Below are 16222 nucleotides of genomic sequence, written 5' to 3'. Positions count from 1 at the left end.
CCCACTTCCCCCCGCCCAACTCCCCCCCGCCCAGCCGCCACATTCTACCGGGGCCTTCTGGGTGCGAACCCCCCAACCCAACCCGGCTCCCCCAAAAAACCCCCAAAACCGTGAGAAATCAACCCAAAAATCACCCCGGGACAAACAGTGAAGATCAATATTGGGGGGGGGCACATTGTTTTGCGTCCGGGTTGCGATTTTCCCTTCAAATCTGGAGGATTTTTCTCGGCGTCTTTTGCTGCGAAATGGGGGGAAACTGAGGGAAAACGAAGGAAAATGACCCAAAATAAGTCCGTGGGGGGGGGGGGTAAGGCAGACCCGCCGCTCCCTGCGCCGCCCGAGCTCCAGCCCGCAACTATTTCACCTCATTTTTAACACTTAACGGAAAGTCCGAAGCTTTTTTTTTTTTTCTCTTTTTCCTGCTGGGGAAAATGGGGGAAAAAAAGGAGAATTTTTGCTTTTTTTTGTGTGTTTTTTTTTTCCATTTTTTTTTTTTTTTTTTTAAAGAGTCAAATCCGGAGGAAATGAGCCCAAAATCTCCAGGCGCCGCTAGAAAAGGTTTTTCTTTCGAATATTGCCAATAAATCGCTCTGGAAATTCATGTCGATCGTCGCCGCCATCTGCAATTAACAGAAATTAAAGGCAATTAAAGAGAAACGCATCAATTTGGTGAAATTATCAATTTTGGCGCTTTTTTGGCAATTTTTCAGAATCCATGGAGTTTTTTACAGGGAATTTTTTTTTGCATCCTCAGCAATTTTTTTTTCCTTGGGAAATTCTTGGAATTTGAAACATTTTTGCCATTTTTAAAAATTCTCCCAAATTTTTCAGAATTCTCAGCAATTTTTCTAAATATTCAGAAATTTTTCAGCCGCCAGATTTAATTTTGGGGGGAAAACTGGGGAATTTTTTGGCATCCTCAGCGAATTTTTGAGGAAGCTAAGCCGGTCGGGCCCGGTCAGTGCTTGGATGGGAGACCAGTGGGACCTGGGGGGGTTAGAAGGGGGTGGTCAGTAGGTCAGAGAGGTTCTCCTGCCCCTCTACTCTGCCCTTGAAAAAAGGGTTTAATTCAGATACTATCAGGATATACTTGGGGAACATATATATATACATATATATAATATATACAGCCACAGCACCCTGAGAACGCCCCATCCCGTCTGCTCTGGGAAGCTAAGCAGGGTCGGGCCCGGTCAGCGCTTGGATGGGAGACCAGCTGGGAATAGCGGGTGCTGTGGGCTGAGCCAGCACTGGGCCCTTGTGGCCAGGAAGCCAATGGGACCTGGGGGGGTTAGAAGGGGGTGGTCAGTAGGTCAGAGAGGTTCTCCTGCCCCTCTGCTCTGCCCTTTAGTTCAAATATAATGAAGATATACTTGGGGAACATATATATATATATATAGCCATAGCACCCTGGGAATGCCACATCTCGTCTGATCTGGGAAGCTAAGCAGGGTCGGGCCCGGTCAGTGCTTGGATGGGAGACCAATGGGACCTGGGGGGGTTAGAAGGGGGTGGTCAGTAGGTCAGAGAGGTTCTCCTGCCCTCTGCTCTGCCCTTTAGTTCAGATATTATCAGGATATACTTGGGGAACATATATATATACATATATATAATATCTATAGCCATAGCACCCTGAGAACGCCCCATCCCGTCTGCTCTGGGAAGCTAAGCAGGGTCGGGCCCGGTCAGCGCTTGGATGGGAGACCAGCTGGGAATAGCGGGTGCTGTGGGCTGAGCCAGCACTGGCCCTTGTGGCCCTTGAGGTCACACCTGGAATAGTGTGTCACACCTGGAATAGTGTGTCACATCTGGAATAGTGTGTCACATCTGGAATAGTGTGTCCAGTTGTGGCCCCTCAGTTCAAGGACAGGGACACGTTCCCGTGTCACCTCAGCTGGGTGTTCCCGCTCCGGGGGGTTGGATGGATGAGCTTTGAGGTCCCTTCCAACCCAACATCCTGTGAATGCCTCAGCATCCCCATGATTTATATTCACGCTCCCTGGGGATTTCCCCGGTGTTCCCGTCCTCACCGCTTCCCGGCGCCTCCGTTCCTGCTCCCTCTTCCTGGCCATCTCCCGCTGCTGGTCCAGCATGGACTGGGAGGCCTGGGGCTGCGAGCTCTGGGCCTGCGGTGCCGCCGCCGCCGCCGTCACCGTCACCGCCGTCACCTGCTGCTGCTGCTGCTGCTGCTCCTGGCGCCGCCGAACCTCCTCGTGCGCCCGGCGCGCCTGCTCCATGGCGTCCTCGTCCTCCCGGCTCCTGCCGAAACAGGCACCGAAATGGGGACGGGCGGCTCGGGGGGGGTTTTGGGGGATTGGAGAGAGCGGTGGGGGTTTGTGCCGTGAGATCTGATTGGGTTTGTGGCATGAGAGCGGGTTTGTGCCATGAAACGGGATCGGATTTGTGCCACAAGATCAGGTTTGTGCCATGAAATGGGATCAGATTTGTGCCATGAAACTGGATCAGATTCGTGCCACGAGATCAGGTTTGTGCCAGGAATTTGGATCAGATTTGTGCCATGAAATGGGATCAGATTCGTGCCATGAAATGGGATCAGATTCGTGCCACAAGATCAGATTTGTGCCATGAAATGGGATCAGATTTGTGCCACAAGATCAGGTTTGTGCCATGATATGGGATCAGATTTGTGCCATGAAATGGGACCAGATTTGTGCCACAAGATCAGGTTTGTGCCACGAAATGGGATCAGATTTGTGCCACAGTATCAGATTTGTGCCATGATATGGGATCAGATTTGTGCCACGAGATCAGGATCATGCCATGAAATGGGATCAGATTTGTGGCACAGTATCAGGTTTGCGCCATGAAACTGGATCAGATTCGTGCCACAAGATCAGATTTGTGCCATGAAATTGGATCAGATTTGTGCCATGAAACTGGATCAGGTTTGTGCCACGAGACGGGATCAGATTTGTGCCACAGTATCACATTTGTGCCACAAGATGGGATCAGATTTGTGGCACGGTATCACATTTGTGCCATGAAATGGGATCAGATTTGTGGCACGGTATCAGGTTTGTGCCATGAGATGGGATCAGATTCGTGCCATGAAATGGGATCAGGTTTGTGCCATGAAATGGGATCAGAGTCGTGCCACAGTATCAGATTTGTGCCACGAGATGTGATGAGATTTGTGCCATGATACGGGATCAGATTTGTGCCACGAGATCAGGATCATGCCATGAAATGGGATCAGATTTGTGCCACAAGATCAGATTCGTGCCATGAAATGGGATCAGATTTGTGCCATGAAACTGGATCAGATTTGTGCCACGAGACGGGATCAGATTTGTGCCACAGTATCACATTTGTGCCACAAGATGGGATCAGATTTGTGCCACAGTATCAGGTTTGTGCCACGAAATGGGATCAGCTTTGTGCCGTGGGCTGGGACGGGATCGTGCCGTGAGATCAGATCAGATCAGATCAGATCACGCCAGGAGATCGGACTCCTGCCACGAAACTGGATGGTGCTGCCGATCGGAGCAGATTGGTGCCGCGGATCAGACCGTGCGGCACTTTGGATGGCAACATGAGCCCATCTTGGTACCCCCAGAGCCATTTTGAGCCCTGAGGTGATTCTGGTGACGCCATTTTGAGCCCTGAGGTGATTCTGGCGCCATTTTGAGCCCTGAGGTGATTCTGGTGACGCCATTTTGAGCCCTGAAGCGATTCTGGCGCCATTTTGAGCCCTGAGGTGATTCTGGTGACGCCATTTTGAGCCCTGAGGTGATTCTGGCGCCATTTTGAGCCCTGAGGTGATTCTGGCGCCATTTTGACCCTGAGGTGATTCTGGTGCCATTTTGATCCCTGAGGTAATTCCGGCGCCATTTTGACCCTGAGGTGATTCTGGCGCCATTTTGAGCCCTGAGGTGATTCTGGCGCCATTTTGAGCCCTGAGGTGATTCTGACGCCATTTTGAGCCCTGAGGTGATTCTGGCACCATTTTGACCCTGAGGCGATTCTGGCGCCATTTTGATCCCTGAGGCGATTCCGGCGCCATTTTGAGCCCTGAGGTGATTCAGGCGCCATTTTGAGCCCTGAGGTGATTCAGGCGCCATTTTGACCCTGAGGTGATTCAGGCGCCATTTTGAGCCCTGAGGGGATTCAGGCGCCATCTTGACCCTGAGGTGATTCTGGTGACGCCATTTTGAGCCCTGAGGTAATTCTGGCGCCATTTTGACCCTGAGGTGATTCTGGTGCCATTTTGATCCCTGAGGTAATTCCGGCGCCATTTTGACCCTGAGGTGATTCTGGCGCCATTTTGAGCCCTGAGGCAATTCCGGCGCCATTTTGAGCCCTGAGGTGATTCAGGCGCCATTTTGAGCCATGAGGTGATTCTGGCACCGCCATTTTGATCCCTGGGCTCAGCGGCCCAAACCCGCCCCAAAGACACACACCAGGATGCCGGTGGCCACCTTGGCGGCGATGATGGCGCCGACGCCGACGTTCTCACCTCATCCTCTCCTGCTCCCGCCTCAGCCGCTCCTTCTCCCTCTCCACCTGCTCCGCCTGCGCCTTCAGCGCCTTCTCCCGCTCCTCCTTCTCCCGCGCCGCCCTCTTGAACTGCTCGAAGCTGTCACTGGAGGACTTGGCCGTGGAGGACGGCGTGGTGGGATGTTTCTGCACCAGGCTGGCCCAGGAGCCCATGTTCTTGATCTTCAGGTCCTGCGGAGAGAAGAACAGGGCGGTTCAGCAAGGCCGAACCCACCAAATCTATTCCCCGTCATGGCGTCATCCACACAAACGCTTCCCCACGGCTGGAGAAGATGGCGGAGGCAACATCTCCTCCCATAAAACCCAAGCGGATGGGACCAGCTCCTCGTATTCAAAATCTTGGACCCGTTTGGGTTGGAAGGGACCATCAAATGTCACCCAGTGTCACCTTCACCAGCTCAGGTTGCTCAGAGCGCCGTCCAACCTTGACCTTGGGTGTCTCCAGGGACGGTTCATCCACCACCTCTCTGGGCAACCTGGGCCAGGCTCTCACCACCCTTAGCATAAAGTATTTCTTCCTTAGGTCAAGTCTAAGTCTACGCTCTTCCAGTTTAAAACCATTGGGCCTTGTTGCGACAGGTTTTTGGTCAAAAGTCTTTCTGCAAAACTTGAGAACCTCAAGTTCCTCAAAGAAGCTCAAGATCCTCAAATAAAGGTCTTTGGTCAAAAGTCTTTCTCCAAAATTTGAGACCCTTGGGTTCCTCAAAGATCTGAGAACCTCAAGATCTTCAAATAAAGGTTTATGGTCAAATTTTTCTCCAAAAACTTGGATCCTCAAGTTCCTCAAAGATCTGAGAAGCTCAAGATCTTTGAATACATGTTTTTGGTCAAATCTTCCTCCAAAATTTGAGACCCTTGGGTTCCTCAAGGATCTGAGAAGCTCAAGATCCTCAAATAAAGGTTTTTGGTCAAATCTTTCTCCAAAAACTTGGATCCTCAAGTTCCTCAAAGATCTGAGAAGCTCAAGATCTTCAAATAAAGGTTTATGGTCAAAAGTCTTTCTCCAAAACCTTGAGAACCTCGAGTTCCTCAAAGAAGCTCAAGATCCTCAAACAGAGGTTTTTGGTCAAATCTTTCTCCAAAAACTTGAGATCCTTGAGTTCCTCAAGGATTTGAGAACATCAAGATCTTCAAATAAAGGTTTATGGTCAAATATTTCTCCAAAAACTTGAGATCCTCGAGTTCCTCAAAGAAACTCAAGATCTTCAAATAAAGGTCTTTGGTCAAAAGTCTTTCTCCAAAATTTGGGACCCTTGGGTTCCTCAAGGATCTGAGAAGCACAAGATCTGCAAATAAAGGTTTTTGGTCAAAAGTCTTTCACCAAAACCTTGAGAACCTCGAGTTCCTCAAAGAAGCTCAAGATCCTCAAATAAAGGTCCTTGGTCAAAAGTCTTTCTCCAAAATTTGAGACCCTTGGGTTCCTCAAGGATCTGAGAAGCTCAAGATCTTCAAATAAAGGTCTTTGGTCAAATCTTTCTCCAAAAACTTGGATCCTCAAGTTCCTCGAAGATCTGAGAAGCTCAAGATCTTCAAATAAAGGCCTTTGGTCAAAAGTCACTCTCTCAAATCTTGGATCATTGAGTTCCTCAAAGAAGCTCAAGATCCTCAAATAAAGGTTTATGGTCAAAAGTCTTTCTCCAAAACCTTGAGAACTCGAGTTCCTCAAAGAAGCTCAAGATCCTCAAATAAAGGTCTTTGGTCAAAAGTCTTTCTCCAAGAACTTGGATCCTTTTGTTCCTCAAAGAAGCTCAAGATCTTCAAATAAAGGTTTATGGTCAAATTTTTCCCCAAAAACTTGAGATCCTCGAGTTCCTCAAAGAAGCTCAAGATCCTCAAATAAAGGTCTTTGGTCAAAAGTCTTTCTCCAAGAACTTGGATCCTTTTGTTCCTCAAAGAAGCTCAAGATTCTCAAACAGAGGATTTGGTCAAATCTTTCTCCAAAAACTTGAGATCATTGATTTCCTCAAAGATCTGAGAACATCAAGATCTTCAAATAAAGGCCTTTGGTCAAATCTTTCTCCAAAATTTGAGACCCTTGGGTTCCTCAAGGATCTGAGAAGCTCAAGATCCTCAAATAAAGGTCTTTGGTCAAAAGTCTTTCTCTAAAAACTTGAGATCCTCAAGTTCCTCAAAGATCTGAGAAGCTCAAGATCTCTGAATACAGGTTTTTGGTCAAATCTTCCTTCAAAATTTGAGAACCTTGGGTTCCTCAAGGATCTGAGAAGCTCAAGATCTTCAAATAAAGGTCTTTGGTCAAAAGTCTTTCTCCAAGAACTTGGATCCTTTTGTTCCTCAAAGAAGCTCCAGATCCTCAAACAGAGGTTTTTGCTCAAATCTTTCTCCAAAAACTTGAGATCCTCGAGTTCCTCAAAGATCTGAGAACATCAAGATCCTCAAATAAAGGTTTATGGTCAAAAGTCTTTCACCAAAACCTTGAGAACCTCGAGTTCCTCAAAGAAGCTCAAGATCCTCAAATAAAGGTTTTTGGTCAAATCTCTCTCCAAAAACTTGGATCCTCAAGTTCCTCAAAGATCTGAGAAGCTCAAGATCTTTGAATACAGGTTTTTGGTCAAATCTTCCTCCAAAATTTGAGACCCTTGGGTTCCTCAAAGATCTGAGAAGCTCAAGATCCTCAAATAAAGGTTTTTGGTCAAATCTTTCTCCAAAAACTTGAGATCCTCGAGTTCCTCAAAGATCTGAGAAGCTCAAGATCCTCAAATAAAGGTTTATGGTCAAAAGTCTTTCTCCAGAACTTGAGATCCTCGAGTTCCTCAAAGAAGCTCAAGATCTTCAAATAAAGGTTTTTGGTCAAATCTCTCTCCAAAAACTTGGATCCTCAAGTTCCTCAAAGATCTGAGAAGCTCAAGATCTTTGAATACAGGTTTTTGGTCAAATCTTCCTCCAAAATTTGAGACCCTTGGGTTCCTCAAGGATCTGAGAAGCTCAAGATCTTCAAATAAAGGCCTTTGGTCAAAAGTCACTCTCTCAAATCTTGGATCATTGAGTTCCTCAAAGAAGCTCAAGATCCTCAAATAAAGGTCTTTGGTCAAAAGTCTTTCTCCAAAATTTGAGACCCTTGAGTTCCTCAAAGATCTGAGAACTTCAAGATCCTCAAATAAAGGTTTATGGTCAAAAGTCTTTCTCCAGAACTTGAGATCCTCGAGTTCCTCAAAGAAGCTCAAGATCTTCAAATAAAGGTTTTTGGTCAAATCTCTCTCCAAAAACTTGGATCCTCAAGTTCCTCAAGGATCTGAGAAGCTCAAGATCTCTGAATACAGGTTTTTGGTCAAATCTTCCTCCAAAATTGGAGACCCTTGGGTTCCTCAAGGATCTGAGAAGCTCAAGATCCTCAAATAAAGGTTTTTGGTCAAATCTTTCTCCAAAATTTGAGACCCTTGAGTTCCTCAAAGATCTGAGAACCTCAAGATCTTCAAATAAAGGTTTATGGTCAAATATTTCTCCAAAAACTTGAGATCCTCGAGTTCCTCCAAGAAACTCAAGAACTTCAAATAAAGGTCCTTGGTCAAAAGTCTTTCCCTAAAAACTTGAGATCCTCAAGTTCCTCAAAGATCTGAGAAGCTCAAGATCCTCAAATAAAGGCCTTTGGTCAAAAGTCTCTCTCTTGAATCTTGGATCCTCAAGATCCTCAAATAAAGGTCTTTGGTCAAAAGTCTTTCTCCAGAATTTGAGACCCTTGGGTTCCTCAAGGATCTGAGAACCTCAAGATCCTCAAATAAAGGTTTTTGGTCAAATCTTTCTCCAAAATTTGAGACCCTTGAGTTCCTCAAAGATCTGAGAACCTCAAGATCTTCAAATAAAGGTTTATGGTCAAATATTTCTCCAAAAACTTGAGATCCTCGAGTTCCTCAAAGAAGCTCAAGATCCTCAAACAGAGGTTTTTGGTCAAAAGTCTTTCTCCAAAACTTGAGAACCTCGACTTCCTCAAAGAAGCTCAAGATCTTCAAATATAGGCCTTTGGTCAAAAGTCTTTCTCCAAGAACTTGGATCCTTTTGTTCCTCAAAGAAGCTCAAGATCCTCAAGATCCAGGCTGGAGAACCCCAAGTGTCCTCCCAGTTGTCCTCATGGTGTCCTCTGGACCTTCTCCAACAGCCCCATGTCCTGAGGAACCCGGAGCCGGACGTAACTCGAGGTCCCGTCAAAGCCGCGTGGTGATGAACCACAGAACAACGGGGGTTGGAAGAGACCGAGAGACGGAGTCCAAGCCGCACCAGCACGTGGTGAAGGTCCCGTCGCCACATCGGCAACCGATCCCGCCCCGCAACGGGCAATCGGGAGGCGGGAAACGCCACGACTTGGCGGCACGCCGGGATGGAGGCGGCCGGTGCCTCCCTGGGTCACCGGGGAGGCCTCGCCTGAATTTTGGGGGTTTAACTGACATTTTTGGGAGGTTCCATTCCCAATTTGGGAGGTTTAATTCCCAATTTTGGAGGTTCCATTCCCAGATTTTGGGAGGTTCCATTCCCAATTTGGGAGGTTTAATTCCCAATTTTTGGGAGGTTCCATTCCCAATCTTGGGAGGTTCCATTCCCAATTTTTGGGAGGTTCCATTCCCAATTTTGGAGGTTTCAATCCCAATTTTTGGGAGGTTCCATTCCCAATTTGGGAGGTTTCAATCCCAATTTTTGGGAGGTTCCATTCCCAATTTGGGAGGTTTCAATCCCAATTTTTGGGAGGTTCCATTCCCAATTTGGGAGGTTTCAATCCCAATCTTGGGAGGTTCCATTCCCAATTTGGGAGGTTCCATTCCCAGATTTTGGGAGGTTCCATTCCCAATTTGGGAGGTTCCATTCCCAATTTGGGAGGTTTCAATCCCAATTTGGGAGGTTTAATTCCCAATTTTTGGGAGGTTCCATTCCCAATTTGGGAGGTTTAATTCCCAATTTTTGGGAGGTTCCATTCCCAATTTTGGAGGGGTCAATCCCAATCTTGGGAGGTTCCATTCCCAATTTGGGAGGTTTAATTCCCAATTTTTGGGAGGTTCCATTCCCAATTTGGGAGGTTTCAATCCCAATTTTTGGGAGGTTCCATTCCCAATTTTTGGGAGGGTTCATTCCTAATTTTTGGGAGGTTCCATTCCCAGATTTTGATAGGTTCCATCCCCAATTTTGGGAGGTTCCATTCCCAGATTTTGGGAGGTTCCATTCCCAGATTTTGGGAGGTTGCATTCCCGGATTTTTGGGAGGTTTCCTTCCCAAACTTGGGAGGTTTCCTTCCCAATCTTGGGAGGTTCCATTCCCAATTTTGGAGGTTTCAATCCCAATTTTTGGGAGGTTCCGTTCCCAACTTTTGGGAGGGTTCATTCCCTATTTTAAGGAGGTTCCACTCCCAATTTTGGGAGGTTCCATTCTGAATTTGGGAGGTTCCATGCCCAATTTTTGGGATGTTTCATTCCCAATTTTGGAGGTTCCATTCCCAGATTTTGGGAGTTTCCATTCCCGGATTTTTGGGAGGTTTCCTTCCCAATCTTGGGAGGTTCCATTCCCAATTTGGGAGGGTTCATTCCCAATGTTGGGAGGTTCCATTTCCTATTTTAAGGAGGTTCCATCCCCAATTTTAAGGAGGGTTCATTCTCACTTTTGGAAGGTTCCATTCTGAATTTTGGGAGGGTTCATTCCCAATTTTGGGAGGTTTCACTCCCAATTTTAAGGAGGTTTCACTCCCAATTTTGGAGGTTCCATTCCCAGATTTTGATAGGTTCCATTCCCAATCTTGGGAGGTTCCATTCCCTATTTTAAGGAGGTTCCATTTCCTATTTTAAGGAGGTTCCATCCCAAATTTTAAGGAGGGTTCATTCTCACTTTTGGAAGGTTCCATTCTGAATTTTGGGAGGTTTCCTTCCCAATCTTGGGAGGTTCCATTCCCAGATTTTTTGGAGGTTTCCTTCCCAATCTTGGGAGGTTCCATTCCCAGATTTTGGGAGGTTCCATTCCCAGTTTTGGAGGTTTCAATCCCAATTTTTGGGAGGTTCCATTCCCAATTTGGGAGGTTTAATTCCCAATTTTTGGGAGGTTCCATTCCCAATTTTGGAGGTTTCAATCCCAATTTTTGGGAGGTTCCATTCCCAATTTTTGGGAGGGTTCATTCCTAATTTTTGGGAGGTTCCATTCCCAGATTTTGATAGGTTCCATCCCCAATTTTGGGAGGTTCCATTCCCAGATTTTGGGAGTTTCCATTCCCGGATTTTTGGGAGGTTTCCTTCCCAATCTTGGGAGGTTCCATTCCCAATTTGGGAGGGTTCATTCCCAATTTTGGGAGGTTCCATTCCCTATTTTAAGGAGGTTCCATCCCCAATTTTAAGGAGGGTTCATTCTCACTTTTGGAAGGTTCCATTCTGAATTTTGGGAGGTTCCATTCCCAATTTTTGGGAGGGTTCATTCCCAATTTTGGGAGGTTCCATTCCCTATTTTAAGGAGGTTCCATTCCCTATTTTAAGGAGGTTCCATCCCCAATTTTAAGGAGGGTTCATTCTCACTTTTGGAAGGTTCCATTCTGAATTTTGGGAGGTTTCCTTCCCAATCTTGGGAGGTTCCATTCCCAATTTTTGGGAGCTTCCACTCCCAATTTTTAGGAGGTTCCATTCCCAATTTTGGGAGGTTTCACTCCTAATTTTTGGGAGGTTTCATTCCCAATTTTTGGGAGGATCCATTCCCAATTTGGGGAGGTTTCACTCCCAATTTTAAGGAGGTTTCACTCCCAATTTTTGGGAGGTTCCATTCCCAGTTTTGGGAGGTTCCATTCCGAATTTTGGGAGGTTCCATTCCCAATTTTTGGATGTTTCATTCCCACTTTTGGGAGGTTTCACTTCCAATTTTTTGGCGGTTCCACTCCCAATTTTGGGCGGTTCCATTCCCTATTTCAAGGAGGTTCCATTCCCTATTTTGGGAGGTTCCATTCCCAATTTTTGGGCGGTTCCATTCCCAATTTTGGGCGGTTCCACTCCCAATTTTTGGGCAGTTCCACTCCCAATTTTTGGGCTGTTCCACTCCCAATTTTGGGCGGTTCCACTCCCAATTCCCTGAGTTTTTTCCCCGCTTTTGGGATGTTTCCCGCTCCCTTTTGCCTTCTTCCCCCCCCATTTCTGTTCCGAGCCCGTTACCTTTTTTGGGGCGACGGGCGTCTTGGGCTCCTGCTTCTGCCGCTCCTTGTCGGGCGCTCCGGGCTGGGGGGGGTTCTGCTCCGGGGGTCTGATCACGGGTCGCCCCCCCTCCAGGGGCTTCAGCTCCGGCCCTGGAACCAGCGGCTGCGTCAGATGGGGGGGGACCCCGGAAATTGGGGTGACGGGGGCTCAGACACCGAATTTGGGGTGATTGGGGGGTCTAAGCAAGCAAAGTGGCGGGGTGTCAGCCATCAAAATAGGGGTGATGGCGTCTCCACTACCATTTGGGGTGTTAAGCGTCTCCACTGTTGAAATTGGGGGGTGATGGGGGTGCCAGAAAAATTTGGAGTGATGTGGGGGGACGTGGTCATCGAAATTGGGGTGATGGGGTCTCCACCATCAAAATGGGGGTGATGGGGCGTCTGCCAGCAAAACTGGGGTCTCACACACTGAAATGTGGGGTGATGGGGGTCTCAGCAATCAAAATAAGGTTGCTGGGGGGGTCTCAGTAAAATTGGGGTGATGGGGGCTCAGCCATCAAAATGGGGGTGATGGGGTCTCAGCAAGTGAAATGGGGGGTGATTGGGTCTCTGCCACTAAAATTGGGGGTCACGGGGGTCTCCACCACCAAAATGGGGGGGATGGGGTCTCAGGCACTGAAATTGGGGTGATGGGGTCTCCACCATGAAAAAGGGGTGATGGGGTCTCCAGTATCAAAACTGGGGGTGTCTCAGCCACCAAATTTGGGGGTGATGAGGGTCCCTGCTATAGAAATTGGGGGGTGATGGGGGCTCAGCCACCAAAACTGGGGTGATGGGGTCTCCACCATCAAAACTGGGGTGATGGGCTCTCAGGCACTGAAATTGGGGTGATGGCATCTCCACCATCAAAAATGGGGTGATGGGGTCTCCACTACCAAAACTGGGGGCGATGGGGGTGTCTCAGGCACTGAAATTGGGGTGATGGGGTCTCCACCATGAAAAAGGGGTGATGGGGTCTCCAGTATCAAAACTGGGGTGTCTCAGCCACCAAATTTGGGGGTGATGAGGGTCCCTGCTATAGAAATTGGGGGGTGATGGGGGCTCAGCCACCAAAACTGGGGTGATGGGGTCTCCACCATCAAAACTGGGGTGATGGGCTCTCAGGCACTGAAATTGGGGTGATGGCATCTCCACCATCAAAAATGGGGTGATGGGGTCTCCACTACCAAAACTGGGGGCGATGGGGGTGTCTCAGGCACTGAAATTGGGGTGATGGGGTCTCCACCATGAAAAAGGGGTGATGGGGTCTCCAGTATCAAAACTGGGGTGTCTCAGCCACCAAATTTGGGGGTGATGAGGGTCCCTACTATAGAAATTGGGGGGTGATGGAGGTCTCAGGCACCAAAATTTGGGTGATGTGGTCTCCACCATCAAAACTGGGGTGATGGGGTCTCAGGCACTGAAATTGGGGTGATGGGGTCTCCACCATGAAAATGGGGTGATGGGGTCTCCAGTATCAAAACTGGGGGTGTCTCAGCCACCAAATTTGGGGGTGATGAGGGTCCCTACTATAGAAATTGCGGGGTGATGGGGGCTCAGCCACCAAAATGGGGGTGATGGGGTCTGAGGCACTGAAATTGGGGTGATGGGGTCTCCACCATGAAAATGGGGTGATGGGGTCTCCAGTATCAAAACTGGGGTGTCTCAGCCACCAAATTTGGGGGTGATGAGGGTCCCTACTATAGAAATTGGGGGGTGATGGGGGGCTCAGCCACCAAAATGGGGGTGATGGGGTCTCAGGCACCAAAATTGGGACGATCGGGCCTCAGGCACTGAAACTGGGGTGATGGCATCTCCACCATCAAAATGGGGGTGAGGGGTCTCCACTACCAGAAATGGGGGTGATGGGGGTGTCTCAGGCACCGAAATTGGGGTGATGGGTTCTCAGGCACCAAAACTGGGGTGGTGGGGTCTCAGGCACTGAAACTGGGGTGATGGGGTCTCCACCATGAAAATGGGGTGATGGGGTCTCCACTATCAAAACTGGGGGTCTCTCAGCCACCAAATTTGGGGGTGATGAGGGTCCCTACTATAGAAATTGGGGGGTGATGGGGGCTCAGCCACCAAAAATTGGGTGGTGGGGTCTCAGGCACTGAAATTGGGGTGATGGGGTCTCCACCATGAAAACTGGGGTGATGGGGTCTCCAGTATCAAAACTGGGGGTGTCTCAGCCACCAAATTTGGGGGTGATGAGGGTCCCTACTATAGAAATTGGGGGGTGACGGGGGCTCAGCCACCAAAATTTGGGTGATGGGGTCTCAGGCACCAAAATTGGGGTGGTGGGGTCTGAGGCACTGAAATTGGGGTGATGGGGTCTCCACCATGAAAAAGGGGTGATGGGGTCTCCAGTATCAAAACTGGGGGTGTCTCAGCCACCAAATTTGGGGGTGATGAGGGTCCCTACTACAGAAATTGGGGGGTGATGGGGGCTCAGCCACCAAAATTGGGGTGATGGGGTCTCAGGCACCAAAATTGGGGTGGTGGGGTCTGAGGCACTGAAATTGGGGTGATGGGGTCTCCACCATCAAAGCTGGGGTGATGGGGTCTCAGGCACTGAAATTGGGGTGATGGCATCTCCACCATGAAAATGGGGTGATGGGGTCTCCAGTATCAAAACTGGGGGTGTCTCAGCCACCAAATTTGGGGGTGATGAGGGTCCCTACTATAGAAATTGGGGGGTGACGGGGGCTCAGCCACCAAAATTTGGGTGATGGGGTCTCAGGCACCAAAATTGGGGTGGTGTGGTCACAGGCACTGAAATTGGGGTGGTGGGGTCTCCACCATGAAAATGGGGTGATGGGGTCTCCAGTATCAAAACTGGGGGTGTCTCAGCTGCCAAATTTGGGGGTGATGGGGTCTGAGGCACTGAAATTGGGGTGATGGGGTCTCCACCATGAAAACTGGGGCGATGAGGTCTCCACTATCAAAACTGGGGGTGTCTCAGCCACCAAATTAGGGGGTGATGAGGGTCCCTACTACAGAAATCAGGGGGTGATGGCGTCTCCACTACCAAAACTGGGGGTGATGGGGGTGTCTCAGGCACCAAAATTGGGGTGATGGGTTCTGGCACCAAACCAGGGAGAGACGGCATCGTGGACACTACAATTTGGGGTGATGGGGGATCTCAGCCACCAAACTGGGGGTGCCGGGGGGGGTGTCAGTCCCCCAAAGGGGGGTTCTGGGGGTCCCAGCCACCAAAAATTGGGTGGTGGGGTCTCAGGCACTGAAATTGGGGTGATGGGGTCTCCACCATGAAAAAGGGGTCTCCAGTATCAAAACTGGGGGTGTCTCAGCCACCAAATTTGGGGGTGATGAGGGTCCCTACTATAGAAATTGGGGGGTGATGGGGGCTCAGCCACCAAAATGGGGGTGATGGGTTCTCAGGCACCAAAATTGGGGTGGTGGGGTCTCAGGCACTGAAATTGGGGTGATGGCATCTCCACCATAAAAATGGGGTGATGGGGTCTCCAGTATCAAAACTGGGGGTGTCTCAGCCACCAAATTTGGGGGTGATGAGGGTCCCTACTATAGAAACTGGGTGATGGGGGGCTCAGCCATCAAAATGGGGGTGGTGGGGTCTGAGGCACTGAAATTGGGGTGATGGGGTCTCCACCATGAAAAAGGGGTGATGGGGTCTCCACTATCAAAACTGGGGGTGTCTCAGCCACCAAATTTGGGGGTGATGAGGATCCCTGCTATAGAAATTGGGGGGTGATGGGGGTCTCAGGCACCAAAATGGGGGTGATGGGGTCTGAGGCACTGAAATTGGGGTGATGGGGTCTCCACCATGAAAATGGGGTGATGGGGTCTCCAGTATCAAAACTGGGGGTGTCTCAGCTGCCAAAATTGGGGTGATGTGGTCTGAGGCACTGAAATTGGGGTGATGGGGTCTCCACCATGAAAATGGGGTGATGGGGTCTCCACTATCAAAACTGGGGGTGTCTCAGCCACCAAATTAGGGGGTGATGAGGGTCCCTACTACAGAAATCAGGGGGTGATGGCGTCTCCACTACCAAAACTGGGGGTGATGGGGGTGTCTCAGGCACCGAAATTGGGGTGATGGGTTCTGGCACCAAACCAGGGAGAGACGGCATCGTGGACACTACAATTTGGGGGGGATCTCAGCCACCAAACTGGGGGTGCCGGGGGGGGTGTCAGTCCCCCAAAGGGGGGTTCTGGGGGTCCCAGCCACCAAAAATTGGGTGGTGGGGTCTCAGGCACTGAAATTGGGGTGATGGGGTCTCCACCATGAAAAAGGGGTCTCCAGTATCAAAACTGGGGGTGTCTCAGCCACCAAATTTGGGGGTGATGAGGGTCTCTACTATAGAAATTGCGGGGTGATGGGGGCTCAGCCACCAAAATTGGGGTGATGGGTTCTCAGGCACTGAAATTGGGGTGGTGGGGTCTCCACCATGAAAACTGGGGCGATGAGGTCTCCACTATCAAAACTGGGGGTGATGGGTTCTGGCACCAAACGAGGGAGAGACGGCATCGTGGACACTACAATTTGGGGTGATGGGGGATCTCAGCCACCAAACTGGGGGT

At 49.3% G+C, this 16222-nt stretch overlaps 1 protein-coding gene and 1 pseudogene across 1 annotated transcript in view; one reads left to right on the top strand and one right to left on the bottom strand.

Annotated features, from left to right (window-relative positions):
* Positions 1-368: 368 nt before the first annotated feature.
* BRD4 (bromodomain containing 4) overlaps positions 369-16222 on the bottom strand; it is a 75569-nt gene continuing 59715 nt past the window's right edge. Inside the window, 4 exon segments of the mRNA XM_065043947.1 lie at positions 369-620; positions 2031-2259; positions 4478-4689; positions 11637-11767. Coding sequence (XP_064900019.1) covers positions 510-620; positions 2031-2259; positions 4478-4689; positions 11637-11767 — 683 coding nt within the window. The 3' untranslated portion in view covers positions 369-509.
* Positions 1615-1733, top strand: LOC135576806 (5S ribosomal RNA; annotated as a pseudogene).

The sequence above is a fragment of the Columba livia genome, chromosome 30 (genome assembly GCF_036013475.1).
Source record: "Columba livia isolate bColLiv1 breed racing homer chromosome 30, bColLiv1.pat.W.v2, whole genome shotgun sequence".
Taxonomy (NCBI): domain Eukaryota; kingdom Metazoa; phylum Chordata; class Aves; order Columbiformes; family Columbidae; genus Columba; species Columba livia.
This window is presented reverse-complemented; position numbering and strand designations above follow the sequence as displayed.